This window comes from Corylus avellana, chromosome ca11, assembly GCF_901000735.1.
Source record: "Corylus avellana chromosome ca11, CavTom2PMs-1.0".
Classification (NCBI taxonomy): domain Eukaryota; kingdom Viridiplantae; phylum Streptophyta; class Magnoliopsida; order Fagales; family Betulaceae; genus Corylus; species Corylus avellana.
The window spans coordinates 19527484-19550787 of NC_081551.1; the positions used below are offsets into that span (position 1 = coordinate 19527484).

Below are 23304 nucleotides of genomic sequence, written 5' to 3' on the forward strand. Positions count from 1 at the left end.
TAATAGCTTTAAATTATTTTTGGTAATTAATTAAATCATACAAGGTTCTGAGTTTGAAATTTGAATCTATTGTTCTCAACAGGTAGCTTAATCGGCTGTGACCACGCTTAATGAAACGGAGGTCATTAGTTTGAATCATCCTTCTTCTTCTTGTGCGGACATGTCAAAAAAAAAAAAAAATCAACCTGTGTTAAGCCTTACTAATTTAGAGAGAATGTTAAAATAATTAAATTTATTCTTTTTTTATTAACTTATTAAACTTTTAAAATAAATGAGAAGACTATAATAAAGCACAGTAAATGGATAACTTTTGGCTGATTTTCTTTTCTTTGAAATGATTAATGCAACTAATCGGAATAGCGCAAGGTTGACCAATTGGCTTGGCAGTTGAAATACATATGCCATGTGCTGCAAAATTGGAATAGCGATTGACCTCTGAGTTTGGTGGTTGAGATTTGTTTCATTCTCCGTTTTTGGTTGTTAGAGATTTTTTTTTGGTTCGGCAATTATGGTCAGGAGGACATAGAGTCCTCTCAAATATGACGTGACATTTAAAATTACTATTGAATTTGAGATGATCAATATTAAATTTTAATTTATTAATGATTTTAAATATCATATCACATTTAGGAAGATTATAATTTTCCTTATATTATTACTGTTAATTAAAGGGTAAAGCCATTCATGTTCTTAGTTCTTGTTAAATCTAACTTCTTTGTAATAATGATCACATATATATCATGGGTGCTTCTTGCCTAATAGCCATCTCAAATGGTTGCATAATCTCTATTTATTTAAGGTAATGTCATTTCACTGTTTTTCTTTTCCTAAGCAAACAGGATAGGAAGAGGGGGTGAAAATTTATAACGAAACCGGACAAAGTACCCTACAGGCTACTGCAAGCCTTAACACAACTATATCACTACGTACAACTGAGCATAATATAAAGAGGGTTTGTGCCAAATAAATGACACGACTCTATAAATTCTTTGAACAAATGCCAAGAAAATTGATCGACCTCTAGATAATGGTTTAAGGTAAGAGAAATGACACAAACCTCAAAACATCCCTCAACCCTCCTAAGAAATATGCTAAGGGGCATGAACCACGAGCAATCCCCCAAGTGGTCGAATCATCACCATCATTGACAGAAGACACTAGGTCGGTGTCCGAAGATTTTTTCAAGGTTTGGGTTTGGTACTATAGAAAACCAGCGAAGAAGAGAGAGACGAAGCTCTATAGGGGAAAAAGAAAAGAAGAGAATATTGAGTCAATACATATATTAAATGAAAGTCATTTCATCGTCTTCACTTTGGCATAACTTCTACCCTCATACTTTTACTACCCCATGAGTATTTTGACTTGGTACAACGTGGGATTTGTGTCCAAATGCCACGTAATTCAACTATCATGTGCGAAAAGTTGATGATTTGTGTCCCACGTGTGATGCCCTACAAGTCAGCCCCAAACGTGTGATTGAATCACAAGAGTAATTAACTGAGGTTTTATTCTGAAAATCAAGAATGAAGACAGAATCTCGAGTCAATCTGTTTGACCAAGGCTGAATCTTGATCGGGCGTTAAACGTGGATAAAAAATACGTACGTAATGTGCATGAAATTTTTTTTATTAAAGATCAAATTCCGGCCGTTCATTTTGTAATTGTAGCCCATTATCACTAACATGGGCCTCAGGCCCACCACCCACCAAATCTATCGGGCCTTGCAGCCCATCTGGTTAGTTTTTAAATTTCTACTCCACCTTCCAACTACTTCCAAGACGGAGAGACAAAAAAACAAAAAAAAACGAATATTTGAAATTAAAACCCTAGCTCTGAGAGACTCTGTAGCTCCACGAAGTTCAATTTGTCAACGAAAATGGCGATTTTCCAATCAAGGACTTTCCTTTCAAGAAGCTTTTCAACTCTTTCTTCCCATCCTTTGCGCGTCTGTGTTGTTGGGAGTGGACCCGCTGGCTTCTACACCGCTGAAAAGGTAAACCTCTCTCTCTCTCTCTCTCTCTCTCTCTCACATACACACATGTTTGTGTGTATTAGTTAAGATTAAAATCCTTAGCTTAAGTTTTTTTTTAGTTTTCTTAGCAACCAAACGTGAGTGTTGGTTTTCTATTGTGTTTGAATGCATTGATGGAAAATGAAGTTCTTGTGTTTGAATAATTGCGTGTTATTAGATGTTGAAGGCGCATCAAGGAGCGCAAGTTGATATCATTGATAGATTGCCGACGCCATTTGGACTCGTCCGGTCCGGCGTAGCACCTGATCATCCCGAAACAAAGGTAAAACCACTGTACGAATTTGTGATAATTTTTATGTAGACTATAGAGTGTGTATTTATTTATGTTATGATTTTATATGGTACATTCATTGAATTATCAATGTGATCATGTGGTCACAATTTGATTTGTCTTACACTTCACCACTTCTATGGGGTATTTCATAAACTGCTCTTTCTGTTTGGTCTTTTGGGTGTGTGTGTAAAAATGCTTGTCTTAATTAAGCTTAGTTCACCAGAAAAATTGCAACAGATTGTCGTGAACCAGTTTTCCCGGGCTGCACAACATGAACGGTGCTCATTTTTTGGAAATGTGACACTTGGATCTTCTATTTCTCTCACAGAGCTTCGTGAGCTGTACCATGTGGTGAGATGCTAGCACTAGATTGTTTTCTGTGCTGGAAATAGCATTTTCATGCACATTAAGTCTTGAATGTTTCATTTGTTTGATCAAAGTTATATGTGTTTGAGCAGGTTGTTCTTTCCTACGGTGCTGAAAGTGACAGAGTTCTTGGTATACCAGGAGAAGTATGTTTAATAAGAACTAACTAGTGTGTACTTGATGTTATTTCTTTAGTTTCTCAGTGCTCAATAGAATTGCCATCCTTGGTAATATCTTATGTAGGATCATGGGTTTTGATTAAATGTTGAAAAATGGAGTTTGCTTATTTTTCTTCATGTATCAAACTTTTTCTAGGATCTGATTGGCATACACTCAGCTAGAGAATTTGTTTGGTGGTATAATGGGCACCCAGATTTCAAAAACCTAGATCCTGACTTGAAGAACACGGATACGGCTGTCATTCTTGGTCAGGTAACTTACTATTTTATGGATTGTAAGGATGAAACCTTTTTTCATAGATCATTATTCATATGTTCCTTGTTACAGCATAAATAAGTAACCGCATTTAGGATATGTTCTGCAAAACTACTGAGGTAGAGAATGGTCCTAGTTAGAGTATCAGGGACAAGGGGAAATTATTGAGAGCATGGTTAAGTTGGAGAGTGTCCTGTTGATCTGTAATTGATCAAAAAGTATGATCCTAGATGGAGTGAACTGGCTATTATAAAAAAAGTGAAATGAGAATATGAATTGGAACAAAAACAGATAAGTAGAAACTGTGGTCTAAGATTGATTTGCAAGATAACAATAAAACATGGATGGATTTAAAAGCCTGTGACTTTAATTTATCCCCAAGAGATGCCAAATGTATGAATTTGTAAATTAAGGTGTTTTTGGTGAAAAAAAAAAACCTCTCTCTTTGCTTTCAGGGCAATGTAGCACTTGATGTAGCACGCATCCTTTTACGACCACCAACAGAATTGGCAACAACTGATATTGCCAGCCATGCTTTGGCTGCTTTAGAGGAGAGCTCTATCAGGTCTTGTCTTACCATTTCACTGCAGCCAGATAAATTTATCACTTTTCTGTCATTTTTTGATGTTAATAAAATAAGAAAAATTATGCAGGAAAGTGTATTTGGTTGGACGACGTGGACCAGTCCAAGCAGCTTGTACTGCTAAAGAGCTACGTGAAGTTCTTGGTAATTCTTAAGTCCACTTGCTCAGCACAGCATTAGTTAAAGATTCATTTCTCTTTTCTATCTTTAAATGCATTTTTTACCGTAATGCTGGGAAAGAATTGTGCATAGGGAGTTCATTTGGGCAGAACAAGGGAAAAGAAATAAGGCTATCTTTGTTAAACACTTTCCTCTCCCCTCAATACTATTCACTTTATTTTTCCAAAAAAATCAACATCAAACATTCTCACTTTTTTCACTTTTTGTAACACATAATTTACTTTTTACTACCATTCAAATAAAGCAATCACTACAAAACAAATTTTTTTCACTTTTCAATACAAATTTTTTAACACTATATATATATCACATCAGCTACAGCGTCGGAGGGGAAGGGGTTGAAAGTGTTTAGCATACAAGGCCTAAATGTAAAGAGTACATTTGAGCTTTTCGACACTGTGTGAGATGCCCCGATTCTGAAGTTTCTAAAGATATAATTTCCACATGTTATTTGCTGACTAAAAAAGGATTTGAAATTTAGAATCAACCTCAATCTTCATTTTTTAACACTATATATATATCACATCAGCTACAGCGTCGGAGGGGAAGGGGTTGAAAGTGTTTAGCATACAAGGCCTAAATGTAAAGAGTACATTTGAGCTTTTCGACACTGTGTGAGATGCCCTGATTCTGAAGTTTCTAAAGATATAATTTCCACATGTTATTTGCTGACTAAAAAAGGATTTGAAATTTAGAATCAACCTCAATCTTCCTTTTTTTTTTTGTTTTTTTTTTTCTTTTTCAATTATACCATGTCTATAATCATCTGCAAATCATGTGCATCGGTAGTTTTATTGAAATCATGTATATTTTTTATTAAAGTTTTACTATGCATGCTTTAGTATTTTTTCATGCATTGTAGAAATTTTCTAGTGTTGACCCCTGCAATAATTAATTTATAGAAGGCTTCCTTCTACATGTGGAATTAATAAAATAAATGGCATTTTATTGCAGGTATTAAAGATCTTTATATTCGTATACAAGAAGCTGATCTTCTTAAAGCACCAGAAGATGAGGTATAGCTCTACTCAGTTATTTCTGTTGCTTTTCACAATATTGTGCAGGATATGTTTGATACAAAAAGAATATAACATAACGACAAGAACAATAATACTAATAAAAAGAATTTGGTGTTTGCTATGTTAAGGTCCTTGTTGCTACCATTGCGAATATGAAAATCCCCAATGATATTTTTAGTAGTTTTTACTCTGTACTGATCTTATCTGTATTTTGATGCTGTCATTTGGCAAAGGAAGAGCTAAAGAATAATCGAATTCAAAGGAGGGTTTACGAGTTGCTCTCTAAGGCAGCAGCCACTGCACCTTCCTACCCAAGGTCAGGTCAACGTGAACTCCACTTTGTTTTCTTCCAGAAACCAGATAGATTTCTAGAATCAGATGAAAGAAGAGGCCATGTTTCTGGTCTGCACTTTGAGAAGACAACTCTTAAAGGTAGTAAGCCTTCTCAATGCATTGAGGCTGCAATTTTTGTGTCTTATACAGCACTGAGCACACTATTGTAGATTCATCATCCTAACTAACTGGTCCATTCTTCAGAATTACGGGGGAGACTTGTTAAGATGTCATGGAAAATGGGATCCTTTTCAAAGCTAAACAAAACGCTATGTATTTCTGGTTTGCCGAACTGCCAGTGGTTACATTGCTTTATTCAAATTTTGTGTAGGTGTTGGTGGCGGAAAACGTATTGCAGTTGGTGTTGGACAATATGAAGACCTTGAATGCGGGTACTTTCTTCTAAAAGCTTTGTCCATTCATATTGTTCTCTTAATAAACTACTAAATCATCTTACTTTAATCTTACTTTTAACCCTAAAGGATTGGCTCAAGTGGTGAAGGCTTTAGACTTCGGTGGTATAACCATTAAGCTTAAGATTCGAATCCCCTTGGATGCAAACAACTTCTTTGGGCTACACTCTTAGCAAAAGTTAGATTTAACCAATCCATGTGGTGGGGGTGTATTACACGGGTCCAAGGTTTATCCTTTAGGGGTGGGTACATGAAGTGGCTCTATCTTGCGAGGGTTCCCATCATTTAAAAAAAAAAAAAATCATTTTACTAGTACTTTATTGGTGTTTAATTGCAAATCTCAAATCATTAGTTGTTTTAAAAACTTTAGCCTATAAAAAATTGTGATTTAAACTTTTAATATTGTTTCTCACGAGTTGGTGCAAAATCAACCTCAATAAGTAAAGTCTAACATGTGAAATATTTAATGAAAATGAGAGATAAATTATAGAGTCAAAATTTGAACTTAGAATCACTGCTCAAATATCATGTTGAATCACTGATTATCCTAAAAGCGTAAACTTATAGAAAATAGTAAATTTAATCATTTAATCAATATTCTAATAGTACATATCAGTAAAAAAAAATTAATTCCAAATTGTGTTGTGTCACATCATTGTAAGAAAGAATGAGTTCCATTGTTCTTGGTGAAATGATCAGTGGAACCCTACAAAAAGAATGAACAAATTAAGCTGTCTACTATATATTTAATCCATATCACTGAAATCAGGTAATGTACTCTCTTTTAGGATGGTGCTAAAGAGCATTGGTTACAAATCAGTTCCAGTCGATGGTTTGCCCTTTGATCATCAGAAAGGTAAAACATAAGAATGAATGCACCAAGTAGGACCTTTTCATTCTTTTCTTTTCTCATTGCTTGCAATTTATATTTGCTCTGGGAAAGATATGCATATACTGTTATATCAAGTGAAGAGTTCTCCAGACTAGCTCTCAATTTTCTCCCAAATATACTTGATAAAAATTTCAATATTATTATCTAAGGTGAAAATTTTCAAAACTTTTTGAGTACATGCTTGCTACTTTGGATTTACTCATCAAGTTCAATTCTTCTTACGACTAAAACATTTGCTAATTAAATGAGTGTGTGGCCAATCCAAACCCTTTATTTGATAGGCAATCACTAGGTAGTATATATTTCGAGGACTTCTAACTCTTTCACCAGTTTCTTTGCTTACTTGATCTATTGAATTTTATGAACCTTTAAAAAACTCAACATGAATAGAATCGGAATGAGACTAAATTTATGTAAGTTGCCTTGAAGGCCACCTGCCACACAACTTCTTCACAAATGAATCTTAGTTTTGCCAAATTGCATTACCTAGTAACTTTGTATGCTCACCCATATGATGGCTTTGTATCCAGGTGTGGTTCCGAACATTAGAGGTCGAGTTCTACGTGATACATCAGGGGATCCGACTCTGCTTGAGGGTTTGTATGTTTGTGGGTGGTTGAAAAGAGGACCAACCGGAATAATTGCTACAAATCTCTATTGTGCTGAGGAAACGGTAAGCAGTCTCTTGAGCCACATTGACTGAAAGTACAACTTTTTATGAAAATCTAATCTTGCCTATCATAGATCTCGTTAGAGGTCTGCTAATCTGGCTGATTGATATGGCAGGTTTTGAGCATATCTGAAGACCTTGATCAAGGAGTTTTGGCAACAAAATCTGGCCTGCCCAAGCCAGGCAGAGAGGGTCTTCTTCACTTGTTAGAGAACCGAAACGTCCGAGTTATACCATTCAGTGATTGGGAAAAGATAGACTCTACAGAAAGGAGGCTTGGGAGTCTTAAAAACAAACCCAGGGAAAAATTAACCACATCGGAGGAGCTCCTGCAAGTCGCCATGGAATAAATCAACTTCCCTTTTCAGAGGATCTTCTTTTCTTTTCTTTTTTCATTTTTTTTTTTTTTTAAAAAAAAACCTTAATCGAATACTATCATTTTTTTTAATCCTTATTACAGAAAATGAAAGAAAAAATCTCCTCTCTTTTTTTATTTTTAATAAAGGGAAAGTCTTTCCCCACTCATTGTATCTTCATTAACCTCGAGGCTGTAATCTCTTTTTATTTTATTTAACGCAAGTATTCCTTCTTTTTATGTCTTAGCTTGGTGGCAAATGTCTTTGTTCTCCTCTGTTTCTTCTTTTCTTATAACTTTTAGAATGTTATTGTAGTTATAAAGAAGTCTTGAATTTGACCCTATCTAGGGTTTAAGATCAAATGTCTCAATGAAATTGATCCATCCACATGTTATGGGTAATGTAGGAGAGATCTCTACTTACTCTTGTGGGAATCCTTAGAATTATCACTTCTTAGCTTTGAATATATCTCTAATTATTAAATGAAATCTGACTAACCTTTCCTTTTCTCTTTGAAACAAGGGACACAATTAGTTTTGTGGGTGCTTGAAACATTTTTGCTTTAACTAGTGGATGGAAGCACTAGCTTAATTGAAAATATTTATATAATAAAATGTTGAAAATACGAAACACCAAGTCTTCGTCTAAACGTCTGGTTAGACATAAAATGTTTTATTTTCTCTATTTATTAGTGTTTGGAATAACCGAAAATCATGTTCAAACTGAAAACATTTTTAGTGGACTAGAAAAATTTACTTTAATTTTCATAAAGTTGAGCATTTATCTTATCTTATAATCAGAACGAACGATATTCGTCTAATGGTCAAATCCTTTTGACTCTTATCGGTCTTATGCTTCTCAGCCTTGTGTTATTAACATCCTAATAATTGGGGGAATTTTTATTCATTCAATCAACTGATGATTGCATTGGAGTGCTTATCACAAAACCCAAATAAGCCTGTTCTGAAAACAAAAAACTCAACTTATTTCTTTTTTATTTTGGTTTGAAAATCAATGAAAATTATTAAAAAAAAAAAATTAAAAAGAATAAAGAAAAAAGAGTTGGCCTCTAAACAAGGCCACACTTCCACTCACTGTAGCAAATTTTGGTATTGGCAGACTATGCATGAAAGGAATAATGAAAAACATAGTGGAGGCAATGCTGTGATCTTCTGTGTATCTTCTCTCATGTGCTAGCTTTTCAGATTTTCATGAATCATTCATAGAATTGAGAACTTTCCATTGACTTCTTATCTTTTACTTTTTGATGCATGATTGGAAGAATTACCCCCTAAAAGTTCCAACTTTGTAAGAGCTTATAAATTTCCCTTGTAATTGCAAAGCTCCTTAGACTTAGTGCAAAGGGTTTTTCTTGAGCAGTAGGGTAATTATAAATAGGTAGTGTAAAAAGTCAAATCCCACCTAGTTTTTCAATGCCAAGCACTTGCAAAAGCTGCCATCTTTTAAAGGGATTGGCCACTTAAAAGTCTTCGCTTGTGATGCATTTTATCATGGGAAGATTGAATTTTTAGTTGTTTCGTGAAGGATCCAACTAAAAAACCTCCTACCATTGATTGCCAAATTCAGCTGGTATATATGCTGGAGGAGGCTTTCCTTTTCAGGAAAAGAATTGTCCACGTCCTAATGCCTTCAATTATATATTCTGCAGAAACTGCTCTAAACTGAACCATTCAATGAAGATGCTGTGACTTTATTAGTTTCCTAAACCTGCCTCAATACTAAGCACTACTATCGAGGATGAACTGCAATGATTTCAACTATTTTGACTTTATTGTTCTCTGGTGCATTGCATTGCATGACTCACCGGGCATTTGAAAATTTCTGCAGTTGAAATGTCAACTGCAGAAAATTTAGGACAAAACAAGCTTGTTTGGTGGCCAGGGCCTTCATATTAAAACCCTAATCACTCCTGGAAATAACCCTTTAAAAGGCAGAAAATATTATTTAAGATTGACACTTGACAGGCTAAATAATTGGTTGAGTATTTCTGAAAGGTGCCATCACTATCAGCCTATCATCTTCTTTAAATTTCCTGGGCTCCCTGCAAACAAAGGAAATTGGTATCTTATAATTATTGCCCACTTTGCCATGGTTTCTGAATTTGAGCTGCTTCATTGGCTTTATCAGCCATTAGTTTCAGCTACCAACATGTCCATGGGGGGAGGGTTCTTCTCTTGTCAAAGACTTTTTACTTTTTCATTATTGCTGTAGAGAATATGGCAAACATCAGAAACCACAGCCAATGGTTTTCATTGTTAGCATTTATAGTTTTTATTACAAGTCCCTTGTGTCACTTATTACATAAGTCGCTAAAATGCGAACGACTACGTGGGTAAAGACCGAAAACCCCAAGCATTTTTCATATATATATTTTTAATATGGCAAACATCAGAAACCACAGCCAATGGTTTTCATTGTTAGCATTTATAGTTTTTATTACAAGTTCCTTTTAACAATTCACGTGTCACTTATTACATAAGTCGCTAAAATGTAAACGACTAAGTGGGTAAAGACCGAAAACCCCAAGCATTTTTCATATATATATTTTCTCTGCCCTCTGAAATTGATTTGAAGATAATATGCCGGTTGATTGATAAGAAATTAAATGTCTGCATCACCCACTTGCACACGGGCAATGAGTTGGGATGGACAGATTTTTCCAAGTGTTAAACTTATACCACAGTTGAACTAGTACACTAAACTCATTTTACTATATTATCATCTAGTCGATGTGTCAGGTTACCATCATTGTCTTTTGCTCAATGTTTTCTACACAATTCATTAAGATGTTGAAATTAGTTCATGGGAGATTATCTTTCTTGTCAATAAGTCAATCAACATAATTAAACTAATTATGTTAGGTTTAGAATCAATTTCTCAGAAATTAAAGGACCCGTTAATTCAAAAGTAATTAAACTTGAACTTCCATTAAAGTATACATGGAAGAAACAGATTTTTCTGGAAAAAAGTGCCTTTTTTCCCTCTAAACACAACAAAAAACAAAGCAGGGCATATGGGGGTAAAGTTTACACATTCTAATCAGAGTTCCATCAAGGTATTGAGTGCTAGTACGTACGGTGAGGTTCAGGCATCCTGAGTCCCAATAATTCATGGACCCATTGATGGAAGTTGCAGTGCAATGAACCTGCTGCCTTTATGTTACTCTCAATTATCTGTGCCCTAGGATATGGCAAGCTCATCAATCTTTCTCTCCATGCCCATGCAGAAAATATTAAAAAACAAATCAAGAATCCTACTCTGCATAAAAGCTTTTAAGCCCTGCTGCTGCAGAAATAGGCAAGGCCACATTGAGGCATGCATTGAATATGAAACATCATGGCCCGCGTTCTCATATTAGGAAGATGAATAATTTACATAGACAATATGTGGTTTAAGTCTCACATTGGTTACTTACTATGCGAAATTGGGCTTTATAAATGATTATAGAGAAATTTCAAATTGACTAATTTTTTTGAAACGATAACGTAGATATAGTTAATACTTTTTCCTAAGTCATTACCATCATAGTGAACTTGTGGCTAATTGAATTACTACCTTCACTCAAAAAATCTCTACACGCCTACACACACATGAGAAAGGAACAGATAATGTTGGTTCTTTAGCTTTGTGGTTGGAAAAATATTGTTCACATTATTGGCAGTATAACTTATTAATTCATCATTTCTCCTGAAAATTCAAATCGATGAAAAATAATAAATTTAATTATTTAACTATTATATATGATTTTTTTTATTAAATTACTATTTATTCAAAAAATGATGAGTGTTAGAATATATATTAAATGATTAAATTCGTAGTTGTGATTTAATATGGTATGAGAGTAGAGATTATGAGTTTGAACTTTGTTTTTGTCATTTACCTCATATTTCAATTAAATATTTTACGTGTTAGATCTCACTTATTAAGAGGAAGTTTAAGCCCACAAGTAAAGGGCAGTATTAGAATATAAATTAAATAATTAAATTCATCTATTTCTATCCGCTTAAACTTTTAGAATAAGCGGTGATTTAACAATGAGAAACAATAAATTTAATTATCTAGTTATTATTTTAACAAAACTAATTGAGAAACCTTTTTATGTGAAAGATACATCTGATGGGCTAAGCTGGATTTTTCAAGATCTTTTGTTATACCTACTGAAATTGTTTAGCAGTTTATAATTATTAACTAATCAGACAACAATGATGGAATAACGAACATGTACATGACGTATTTCACATGACACATTGATATGTATGTACTCGCCCAAACGCATGCAGATGGGATGCTTTTGCCTACACTCCCTTAAGGTCCTCCCTCTTCCATTTCCAACCAATTACTATCCAAACAGGGTGGCTGTTAAGGATTTGGATTCAAGATATTACGCAACTAAGATTAATATGATTTGTGATTGACTAGAGAGACAAAACATTATTTCTTTTGCCACTCATGGAGAACCAAGGTGATTTATTTATAATTTTTATATACGATTAACGTATGAACAGGATGGAACTAGGGTTTCTCCGTTTCTATATAGGATTAACACATGAACAAGACGGAACCAGAGAGTTGTGGGGTCATTTTATGCTTTGGTCTCCCCCGACGAAAAAATTATGGTTCCGTCCATACGCACGAGATATTAATATTGTTAGATCGGGTCTTTGACTATCTCATCTGAAAAATAATTGGTGTCTAGTAAAAAAGTCAAAACCTTTTATGGTATTCAAAATCGCATCCTACAAAAGCATGTTCTAAGAGCCATCAACCAGAATAAAGTAGCATTATTATACCTCAACAATCCATCTCTTAACATGATGCCCCCTCAACTCGAATCCATAACCCTGGCTCTGATACCATTTATTGGATCGAAACGACACTGTTGTACCTCAACAAATATCAAAAGTTAGAAGACTAGAATCTATTGGGTTTGGATTTGTAGAGATTAAGGATTGTGTTTAAGAAGAATATATGTATAGTTAAAACAGATCTGTGTGGTGATGAGTTTGTGACAAGTTTGCTTGATTTTGAGTAGGATCATATTCTAAGAAGCAAGAGACATATATAATTCAAGATGGTGGTGGTGTATGGCCAAAAAAATAAAATAGTGGAGGGGTCCATAGCCTTCTGATCAAGTGTGTCTGATGTGCAGATGTGGTATTATTCATACAGGGCCATGATGGTTCCATTTGTGAGTATAAAAAGCTATGATTCCTCTTGATGTTTAATCAAATCCTGCATGGGCCAGGGGAGAGCTGTTGTCAAGATTCATGCTGTCTCCTACCCTTTACCTCAAAGTCTTTGGTCCGATTATGACAACCATTTCACATGTTGGATGTTGGACACTTGTTCAAGGCTCTGTTTGGTTTCAGTTAACATCTCAAATCTTTCATGTGTCCTGTTTCGGTCCTGCTTTTCATGGGATGTGGCTTATTTTATTTTATTTTATTCTCTTCATTCCTTCAAAATTGAAAGAAAATCTCACAAAAACTTTGGCTCCATAAGAACCTTTTCAAAAATCAAGAATTTTGATGAATGGACAGGGGACTTGACCATTGGAAGAGAAAACTTACAGAGATCAAGAAAGGGCCAGGTCATTTAGGATGGAAGAAATACTTGGGTGATTGTATTTGAATCGGCTGGTCTAGTTGGTGTGCAACAAAATTTGTTTCAACATGGGTCGTAATGCATGGAAACATGGTCAAGTAGGAAAGAATTGTATGAAAAGTTAGACATAATTCAATTTGGCTGCAATTTGACTGATGATTCTTAAAATTTTCCGCTCAAATTGCTTGCAACTCAAACCGAGAATGAAAGAGGTAGGTGCGGAACTTGGTTGCTTTGGACAATTTGGGGTGTGGGGTCTACTTTCCCGGAGCACCCGAGCCCTACACCCCCTTTTATTTATTGTTCAAATTACGTACGATTCGAAAAAAAAAATAATAATAATTGAGAGAATCTTGATCTTTGCAATTTGTACAAATTAAAAATGGTATATGTTTACATTTACATCAACCCAACACAACAAAACTTTAATTTCATTTACTAGGGATTAAAAACAAAACAAGGAAATAAAAATATGCTTCTGAAATGTGGAAAATGAGACAAAATGGTCTCATACAAAACCTGCATGATATCTGCAACTCAACCATGGCACTATCAAATCAAAGTTCCCATAATTATGAGCAGCTGTGAAAGTCCAATGCATTGAAAATTGATTCCATGCTTAAATGGTGAGGAAAAAGATTGGAATTCCCATATTAGTGGGATTTAAAAGCTCAGCTTATCTCCTTATCCCAACTCAACAAAACTTCAAGTTAATCTGCTGGGGTTTAAAAAGACAAAACAAGGAAAGCATATAAATTGCTACTCAAATGTGAAAAATGAAGATCATAAGCTGCATGATATTTGCAACCCAACTCAACCTTGTCACTATCAAATCAAAGGTCCCATGACAATGACCAGTAGCTATCAGTCCACTACCCTGAAAATGGATGCCCTGCTTGAGTATTGATGAAAAAGATTGGAACCCTCATATCAGTGGGGTTTAAAAGCTGAGCTTATCTCCTAAACCCAACTCAAACAAAGGTTTAATTTTATCTATTAGGAAGAAGGGTCCGTTTTGGTATACGATTTTAAAACGCACGATTTTAAAATAGTAATTTTTAAAAATGCAGTTAAGTGTTTAAAATATTGAAAAACGTGTCTTCCAAATCATATATTTTCTGCAATTTGATTTGAAATCGAAATGGCATTAGAAAACAAAATCTAAGAAAAACAAAACAAGGGGAAACTTTTGTTACTCAAACAGGGCAGTATGGGATGAAAATTGGCATTGAAAAAGACTTGTAGTTACAGTCCACTAGCAAGCATGAAAATGAATGCCATGGTTGAGTAGAGAGGAAAAAGATGAGAATCCTGTGATATTAGTGGGGTTTAAAAGCAAAGCTTATCTTATCATCCTGTTAACCACGTGGGATGACTGTGAGAAAAGTGCAGGGCAAGGAGGACCCACATCGGCCACAATCAAACATCGGATGAGGATAGTTGGGCTTCGCCAAACACCAAAAGATGAGAGTGAAATGTGAAGGATTAGCGGATTAGCTCCCATGGTGATGAGGAAGAAGAAAGTGGGGGTGGCTGGGCAGCCTGGGCAGTGGGCAACTGGGCACTGGGCAGTGGCTTCCACACTCTTTCTTTTGAACCACTGCTCCATAAACACTACTACTACTACTACTGCCTTTTCGGGGCCCACCAACACGAGCCAAGAATTTCGTACTGGGGCCCCACTTTCTTATGTGGGTCCCTCCTTGCAGATTCTCTTTCTCTTTGCTCATCATTTCATTTTTATGACCCTCCCTAATTATGTAACTAATTGCAGACTTGAAAAGTTTCCTGTGTTCGTTTCCTGCATCAATTTACCAATTTGCACCCATGTATTCATTTAATATATATATATATATTTTATGGTTTTTAATAGTTACAATGTAATTCATTTAATATATATATATATATTTTATGGTTTTTAATAGTTACAATGTAAGGGTTTTTTTTTTTTTTTTTAATCTATCGTTGCAGTTTACGTGATACATACAAACTAACGTGATAATTTACGTAACACTCATTATGTCAGTCATTAAAATGTAAATCGATAAATTATAATAAAAAATTATTATCTTAAATATTTTCCTAATCAGTGAAGTATGCTTTCCCATGAATGTGAATCATTAGCCTGAGACTCTACTTCCATCTACCTTTCAACAGGTAGGCATAGGCAGGTGTTCAACAAAATGTTGACGTTACGAGTTGCAATTCGTGTTCGTACGTCAAATTTACATTATATTAAAAAATGAGTATAAGACTATAATTTTAGCTGTTTAATTAAACAGAGCCCAACTTTTTAATTATAACTCATTAATTTCATGTTAAACTCATATCAAATTTGTAAATCGTATAAAAAACTGTCAATACGATAAACAAACAGACAAACGTAATGTTTGGTTTGCCATCTTTCGTGCGAGTCGAGTGCTCGACATCACGCCAAATATCATTAAAAGATGGAGATTATAATAGACAAGAAAAATTAATTTGGTCAAAAGTAAAAAACTATTGGGTCTAAGTAGTGACAAAAACAAAGTTAACACAAATCTTGACCAAATCTTAACCATTTTTGTGATGTTCAAGAAAAGTCTGCTTACACCATTGTCACAAATTTAGGGCACATATGCCAAATCCACAGTAATATTAGGTGAGCTTAGTGTAAAAAATGTTTTTTTTTTTTTTTTTTTTGGATCTAAAGTCCCATTGATTTAATTATAGCCGGAGACCTCCCGACATACTCATAAATTAAACATAATACCTACCCTATATATAATGTAGCCTAAATAGACAGCCATTTATTAACCTTTTGATCAAATGCAAAAAACTTTCATCAAACGGTGGAGATCAAACCAAGAAAATAATGGAAGCTACAACACAATTATTTTGTTGTGGGGCCTTGACTTTTCAAGCGAAACATCATGGAGGAAATTAATAAAAGAAATGGGGAAATGGGGCAGAAGTGTATATATATATAATTATTATATGTATAATGCCTGATAAAGGTTACCGGTTGTTTTTTGTAATGCCGTCCACTCCACAACATAACGCCGTTTTGTCTCCCACCAACCCATCCATTTGCGTGGACTTCTTTAAAACCGTGCAAGCTTTTTTTTTTGTGTGCTCCTTTTTCTTTTTTCTTTTTTCTTTTTTCTTTTTTCTTTTTTTCTTTCTTCCTTCTTTTTTTTTTGTCTTTTTAGGGTCTGATAAATATGTGATAATATTAATTTTAGTTTTTTTTTAATATATATATTTATTTTAAATATGGGAATGTTATCTGAAATAGTAATTGTTAGAAAATATATAATATATTTCATAATTATGTTGTTATTAAATATTTTTTATTTATGAGTTTATTGTAATCATATATTGGAATTTTAATCAAATTAAGGAGATTTGTTTACAATAATTGTATTTAGGCATTACTCTATAAATAGATATTTTTGTATTGTAGACAAATCATATTAATGAGTACAATGTAGCCCTTAGGAGTATTCCGAGTTATGGATGTAAGTGTCTAACACCGAACCACTCGTAAGTTCTTTCTGTTTATTTTCTATATTTCTTCAGCTATTATTCCCACATCATCATTACTTCAACATAATAAGAGGCTGGTAGGCGGGTGAGACAAAATGGGTGAGGCAAAACTACATGGTGGCTTGCCTTCTCCAATTTTTTTTTAATTACCCTTTTAAAATCAAAATTTTACCCTCCATTGTTTTTTAGCTTTACCCTCAAACTTAAAATTATAGTTTGGCCTTCTTCTTCTCTCTCTTCTCTTTTTTTGGTTGAGATGCTGTCAAATAGTTGTATCATGTGCGGTTGTTTACGGGATGTGGAAACACCAGAGAGAGAAATAAGAAAAGCTGATAGTTATATCGTGTGCGGTTGTTTACGGGATGTGGAGACACCAGAGAGATAAGAGAAGATGACGAGTATGAGTGCGAGGTTGCGGTAGGTGCAAAGAGAGACGAGAGAAGGGAAGAGCAATGGGGAGATAGGAAACTAAACTTAGGAAATATGACGGGTTCATAGAATGATTTGAATGAATGGTGCAAGTGCCAAGCGAAGAAACTTAGGGTTTTGCCTTTTTAAACGAAGAATATATATGGCTTCAAAACAATATTATTTTACATTGAAAAATATCTTATTAAAGTATTAAAACCCAAGATAATATGGTTTTGCAATTATATTTTTAAAATATTAAAAAGAGATGGATTGGTCGGAAACCATTGCAAATATAAAAATGTTACCATCATCACATCCGACTTTTGTAAGAAACTATTAATCGCGTTCAACCCTACCTTCGATTAACATCGAAAGCCAACTCGCACAAGTCAAAACCATGTCGAAGGCTAGTCGTCAGTTGAAAACGCGAAAAATATGCACATTCATACATGTATTTATATGTTAACGGTCCGTTTCTTTTGTCATTTCAATCCCTTTTTCATTTTTTGGAATGAACTCACCCTAAAATCTTTTGGACAAAAGACAACTAATATTTACTTTATAGATGATGTAATACTTAATGAATAAATTATCTTCACCAATTCTATCACACAAGAATGTAAACAAAATTATATGTGTATATGTATATGATGAAAGTTCCCTCGTGGTGGTCCAAAACACCCTTTTTTGGTGTTGTTTTTTTTTTTTTTTTTTTGGATGCATCCCTCCCCCCTCTCCTGTTATAATCTTAGAAAAAGAAAAAGAAACCTTTTTACACTCCCAACCCAACCCATGTCATGATAACTAAAAAAGCATGGCAGCTGGTAAATATAAATAAATATAAAATTATTAAAAAAAAACTATTTTAATAAAATAGAGAAAGATTTTGAAAATGAAATGCATGTTTTTTTTTTTTTTTTTTTTCAGGACATGATTAAGGACAAAAAGAAAAAAGAAAAAACGTAAAATCCAGCAAATTTTCCCACAAAGCAAACGATAAAATTTTCCGGGAAAATCCAAAAAAAACATACAGCTGGTACGAGCGCAGGGATGACACAACACAGAGACAGAGTCAGTTCTCTTTCACCCACAGAAAGCTCTCTTTTCAGTTCCTCAAACTGCCGTTTTTCTTTTTCAGTTATTATTTTATTTTATTTTCTCTCTCGGATGGGCTTACGATCCAAGGCCAACAACGCGTTGTCTTCTCGCCGTGTCAGCTTTCTCAATATTCCCTCACTTTCTAGGCAAGCTTTTCCGAGTGTCCAAACACCATGTCTGCCAAAAAATCTCCACCATTTCCTGCTCGTAACGATCCTCTGCCCCTCGCCAGCTTGAAAGTCCGAGCGATTTTGGCAATTCCACACCCACACGCCCCGTCCTATCCCTTTCTGCGATTCCGTGCACTTCCCGGCGCACTTTAGCACCATGTACGCTACAAAAATTCCAGAAAACAAAAAAAAAAATATATATATATATATATTTTAAAAAAGTATATTTATTTCTTTATTGGATTAAAGAAAGGGTATAATTGGAAAGTCTGCCGGGGGAACTTTCTGTGACTTGTCGGAGTGGTTGCCCACAAAAAGGTTCATAGAAATTTAAAAACTCCCAAAAAAAATCCTAAAAAGAAGCAAACACATTTAATTAAACTAAAAAAAAAAAAAGAAGCGAAACAGTTCCATTTTTTTCCATCTCTTTATACATTCTCTCTCTCATTTCATTGTTCACAGATATTATACAATCTCTTTCCATTTCTTAGTTGCAGACTCACAGTGCAGAGAGAGAGAGAGTGGGAAAAGCCCAAAGAAGCTTCTCTTTCTTCATCTACTTGATTGTAACTGAGTCTTTGGTGTAAACAGCTTCTTCTTCTTCTTCTTGTTTAAAAGGCATTTTGTGCTTTTGTGGGTGTTAATTACTGTGATTTAAGGTTGCTGGTGAGGCTTTGATGTCTGCGTCTTTGGAGCATGATTACATAGGCTTATCGGAGCCTCCTCCTTCAATGGAAGGCTCTGAGAGGAAAAGTGGGGGCTTGAACCTTAAAGCCACTGAGCTGAGACTTGGCCTCCCTGGGTCCCAGTCACCTGAGAGAGATAACGTCTACCCGCCTGGGGTGATGAAGAACTTGTTGGGAGTGTCTGGGGCCAAGAGGGGCTTCTCTGACGCCATTGATGGAAGTTCTGGCAAGTGGGTTTTCTCTGGGAGTGGCGGATCTGAGGCTGAGTTGGGTAAAGGTGGGAACTTGTTCTCTCCCAGAGGTAATAATGGTGTGGGGAAGGGTGGTCTTGGAAGTGGGTCGGAGGGTAACAATCAGAATACGGGTTTGGGTGGTCCGGGTTTGAAAGATGGTAATGCTGTTGGTCCTCAGTCGCCTAAGCCGTTGCAGGAGAAGAAGCCCCAGCTCTCTGCTCCTGCGGCAAAGTAATTGTCTTTCTCTTGCTTTCCTCTCTCTCTCTCTCGTTTTTTTGTTCTAAAGAAAATCATAGATGAAAAAGGTTACTGTGGTAGCTGAAAATTTCATTTTTCATTCTCGTCTTGTCGATTTTTCTTGTTGGAATAGTTGTAGATTTTACTTGCTGATTGTCTTGATGTGCTCTGAATATTTGTTCATGTTTGTTTTGTTTATAATTTGGTATTTTTCATATTTATTTTCTTCTTTCAGTTAGTCTTGAAAAGAAAAAAAGAAGTAAAAGAAAGAAGAAAGTAAACTCGATGAGGTTATTTACTTGAAGTTGGTGAAAATGGGTGAAAATCTTTGTTTTCTGATGTTCTGAAATTTGAGCTAACTTCTGGTCAGTAACCAAACCGGGACTAGGAGAATTTTGCAAGCTTGTCTTGTCTTTTAGAGCTTTCTTTCTTTATTAGACAGAAAGAAGTTGTTGCAATCGTTTCATGCTTGTATGTTGTACGTGTTTCCAAATTGAACTTCTCCAAGTTAATTGAGAAGTCTTTGCTTGTTGCGTAAGATTGTTCTCAAGAACCGTCTCCCAGTACTTGCGTTTCACACTTTCTCTTATAAACAAAAGAATTAGAGTTTGCCATGCCTTTAATTTTGGATTATGGAGAGATTTGTCTGTAATCCACTAGCTAAGTCTTTTACTTTGGATTTCTGTACTCTCGCCCTTCACAGAGGAGGTTGAATATTTCTGTTCATTTTAAAATCTCTCTCGCACTGCCTAAGAAGTTGATAATGGCTACGTTTAAGAATTTCACAATAAATACTTAATTCTTGGTGTGTGTTTTGCATGACAGGGCACAGGTTGTGGGATGGCCACCAATTCGCTCTTTCCGGAAGAATTCAATGGCTTCTCATCCTCCAAAGAGTGACGATGATGCAGAGGGCAAGTTGGGATCTGGATGTCTTTATGTCAAGGTCAGCATGGATGGTGCTCCATACCTGAGGAAGATTGATCTCAAAACCTATGGCAGCTATATGGAACTCTCTTCAGCATTGGAAAAGATGTTCAGCTGCTTTACAATTGGTAATTCTCTTTGCAAAGGTTCATGAGCTCCTAAAAATTGTTTTTGCTGATTACAGAAGTTTAAAGGTGCATGTTGTTTGAATTGAAAGAAAAAAATATACAAGCTTTTACCTTAGATACGACATATGTTAGCTTCTTCTTCTAAGCAGAATCTTGGAAGGGGGCAGCAAGTGAGAAGCAATAAGAGTATCGTGAAAATGTCATATGGTACCCCTAAGGAGGGAAATGTATTTTACATACCATTTGACCAAACTAGCCAGTGGTGTATAATTATGCTTTATATTGAATTCAGAATTATGTGACAATGAGGTGAACTTTTTAATTGTAAAAGCAATACTCTTATCGAAAACCACCAAAAGCACAATCGATTTTCACTCACGCTAGAAACATGATAGAACAAATCAATTTTTGTGTGATGTTGTGATGATCTACTGTAACTTACTGATGACATCATTTGAGTAGCTTTCCTCTATTTTTGGAAAATCAGTCGGAATTGGTTGGTTGGCATAACTTGAAAGCTGAGATGTTAGCTAAGAAACCCGCTTTGTGATCTGGCCATTGCATCAGGTAGCAATTGGGGGATTCTTTTACAAATATAATGATGTCATACACACACATTTCAGGCGCCTGAATGCACATGAAATCATATAACACCAAATCTGGATGTCGACATATGCAGACGCATGTTTTCTGTTTGAAGTGAACTAAAAGATTTTTTCTGTGTGACTTGTTCAGGTCAGTGTGGCTCTCATGGAGTTCCAAGCAGAGATGGATTGAGCGAGAGTCGTCTTATGGATTTACTCCATGGTTCTGAATATGTACTCACCTATGAAGACAAAGATGGTGATTGGATGCTAGTTGGTGATGTTCCCTGGGAGTAAGTATTGTTACTGACTCAAAACTTTTGAGAATTTCTGACAAACCCCCAAACGAATACTATATTAGATGAACTCAATGGTGCTCAAAATTTTCGTACTCAGAGAATAGCGTATACAGATCAAAGAATTACAGAAGTATCTCGATGCGTCATATTTAGTAAACAGAGGAGGCTCCTCCTTCCAGACCATAGAATTAGCAACTTAATCTGGATATCTTTCTAGGCATTGTGTTACTTTTTTTTTTTTTTTTTTAAATCGATTTTCTTTCACGTTAGAAGATTGATGCAATTGGAGTTTAGGATTTCCCTTTTAACATTATCAACTTAATATTTGAGATGACTTGGGAACTGTTGAAGATTTCCTTGTCTCACCAAACATTGACTAAGCTATGAGAAATGTAAAAGTGTCCATCCCATTTATATAATTGTTTTTTGCAGGATGTTCACTGACTCTTGTAAGAGGATGAGGATAATGAAGAGTTCGGAGGCCATTGGGCTAGGTATGTGCTAGTTTGTGCAGATATGATATGATATGTTGTTGCCCGCATTTCATGACATTTTATGTGGAGAAAATTGTAGCATTTCTCATTTTCTGGATTCAGCAGTCCTTTATTCTTTTTTTCTATCCGCTTTTTGCAGCTCCAAGGGCAATGGAAAAGTGCAAAAACCGTAACTAGTGCAACACAAGCGCAATGGATGGTTATGATAGTCTAATTAAAGCATAATGATCATGGATGTGGTTTCTATCTACATGCTGAAAGCCATGAATGGGCCTCAAAATTGGCCCCGCTGTTTCCTTTCTATGTAATGGTTCTAAATGTTGAAGATTTGATGTAATGGAAAAAACAATGTAGTAGGTAAGATATATCATCCTAGATGGTCCCAGGTTTCTTAGGTTCCCCCCTCTCTCCTCTCTCTTGCTGTCATGTAATCCGATTCTGATTGCTGGTTGTTAAGCTTACAGTATTATGTAAATGGTTTGCTTGCTGTAGCACCACCCTCCCTCCCCTCCTCTCTCTCTCTCTCTTTCTCACGTGCATGCACACGCACACGCAATGCTGTTGCTTGAATACCCCGTGCACTCTAGTTTTATGACGTGACATAAATGTGAAAATTGTTTTGTCTTTTGAGAAAAGTTTTATAAAGGTGAAAAATGTTTGTCTTTTGAGAAAAGATTTGTATTTTGATTTAGACAAAATAAAGATTGCAAGTTGCCTTGGGTCCGTTTGGCATTGCTGTTTAGTGGCTAGCAAAAATTGATTGTTACGAGAAAAAAGTAAAAATATTTGGCGTGAAAAAGTGAAAATTTTTTGTTTTGTAGTGATTTTTTTTTTATTGAAATAGTAGTAAAAAATGATTGATGTGATGTAAAAAATATGAATCATATGAGTTATTTTTTATTTTTTATGAATAGTAATTGGTTGTAGGCAAAGGGTGCCTTTTTTCTTGGCACTCTTAATTACCTTAACAAAATCAACTCTATTTCACACATGTTGCCATAATAAATACTCTCACTTGATACCTATATTTTGGTTACTTGGTGAATATGAAAGAGTACGAATAATAGTAGAATTTATATTTTTATTTCATAATACTGAACTAAATTTGAATAAACTCTTGGAGTAGCGATTGTAAAAGAAAAAAAAAAATTAGTAGTTGATTGGAATTGTTATGTTAATACAATTTATGGTATGGTGAATACATGGACAATTTCGCAATCTTCCCGTGTCCTTTCTGTTATATAGCATGACCATAACCATTAAGAGAACTTGTTGGAGGTGTTTCGGTGGATCCTCTTCTGATGCTCAAGTTAATTCCTTCTTTGATAGCT

The 23304-nt window shown here is 35.1% G+C and overlaps 2 protein-coding genes across 2 annotated transcripts; both read left to right on the top strand.

Annotated features, from left to right (window-relative positions):
- Positions 1-1794: 1794 nt before the first annotated feature.
- Positions 1795-7824, top strand: LOC132165615 (NADPH:adrenodoxin oxidoreductase, mitochondrial). Its single transcript, XM_059576249.1, has 13 exons — positions 1795-1993; positions 2190-2294; positions 2544-2657; positions 2765-2818; positions 2988-3104; positions 3563-3672; positions 3761-3834; positions 4825-4886; positions 5123-5321; positions 5554-5614; positions 6424-6491; positions 7058-7200; positions 7314-7824. The coding sequence occupies exons 1-13, from the start codon at positions 1877-1879 to the stop codon at positions 7545-7547; spliced, it is 1458 nt and encodes a 485-aa protein (XP_059432232.1). The 5' UTR covers positions 1795-1876; the 3' UTR covers positions 7548-7824.
- Positions 7825-18783: 10959 nt separating this feature from the next.
- LOC132165539 (auxin-responsive protein IAA27) lies at positions 18784-22464 on the top strand. Its single transcript, XM_059576151.1, has 5 exons — positions 18784-19535; positions 20367-20596; positions 21332-21473; positions 21912-21973; positions 22113-22464. Exons 1-5 carry the CDS (start codon positions 19063-19065, stop codon positions 22148-22150), a joined length of 945 nt encoding a protein of 314 aa, XP_059432134.1. The 5' UTR covers positions 18784-19062; the 3' UTR covers positions 22151-22464.
- Positions 22465-23304: the final 840 nt, after the last annotated feature.

Bases quoted from the DNA above. Each gene is read 5' to 3' on its own strand.
- LOC132165615 (XM_059576249.1), top strand. From the start codon at position 1,877: ATGGCGATTTTCCAATCAAGGACTTTCCTTTCAAGAAGCTTTTCAACT. The intron at 2,295-2,543 runs GTAAAACCACTG...AAATTGCAACAG, and splicing joins CTGATCATCCCGAAACAAAG to ATTGTCGTGAACCAGTTTTC. The intron at 5,615-6,423 runs GTACTTTCTTCT...ACTCTCTTTTAG, and splicing joins TATGAAGACCTTGAATGCGG to GATGGTGCTAAAGAGCATTG.
- LOC132165539 (XM_059576151.1), top strand. From the start codon at position 19,063: ATGTCTGCGTCTTTGGAGCATGATTACATAGGCTTATCGGAGCCTCCT. The intron at 20,597-21,331 runs GTAATTCTCTTT...TGACTTGTTCAG, and splicing joins GTTCAGCTGCTTTACAATTG to GTCAGTGTGGCTCTCATGGA. The intron at 21,974-22,112 runs GTATGTGCTAGT...CGCTTTTTGCAG, and splicing joins TTCGGAGGCCATTGGGCTAG to CTCCAAGGGCAATGGAAAAG.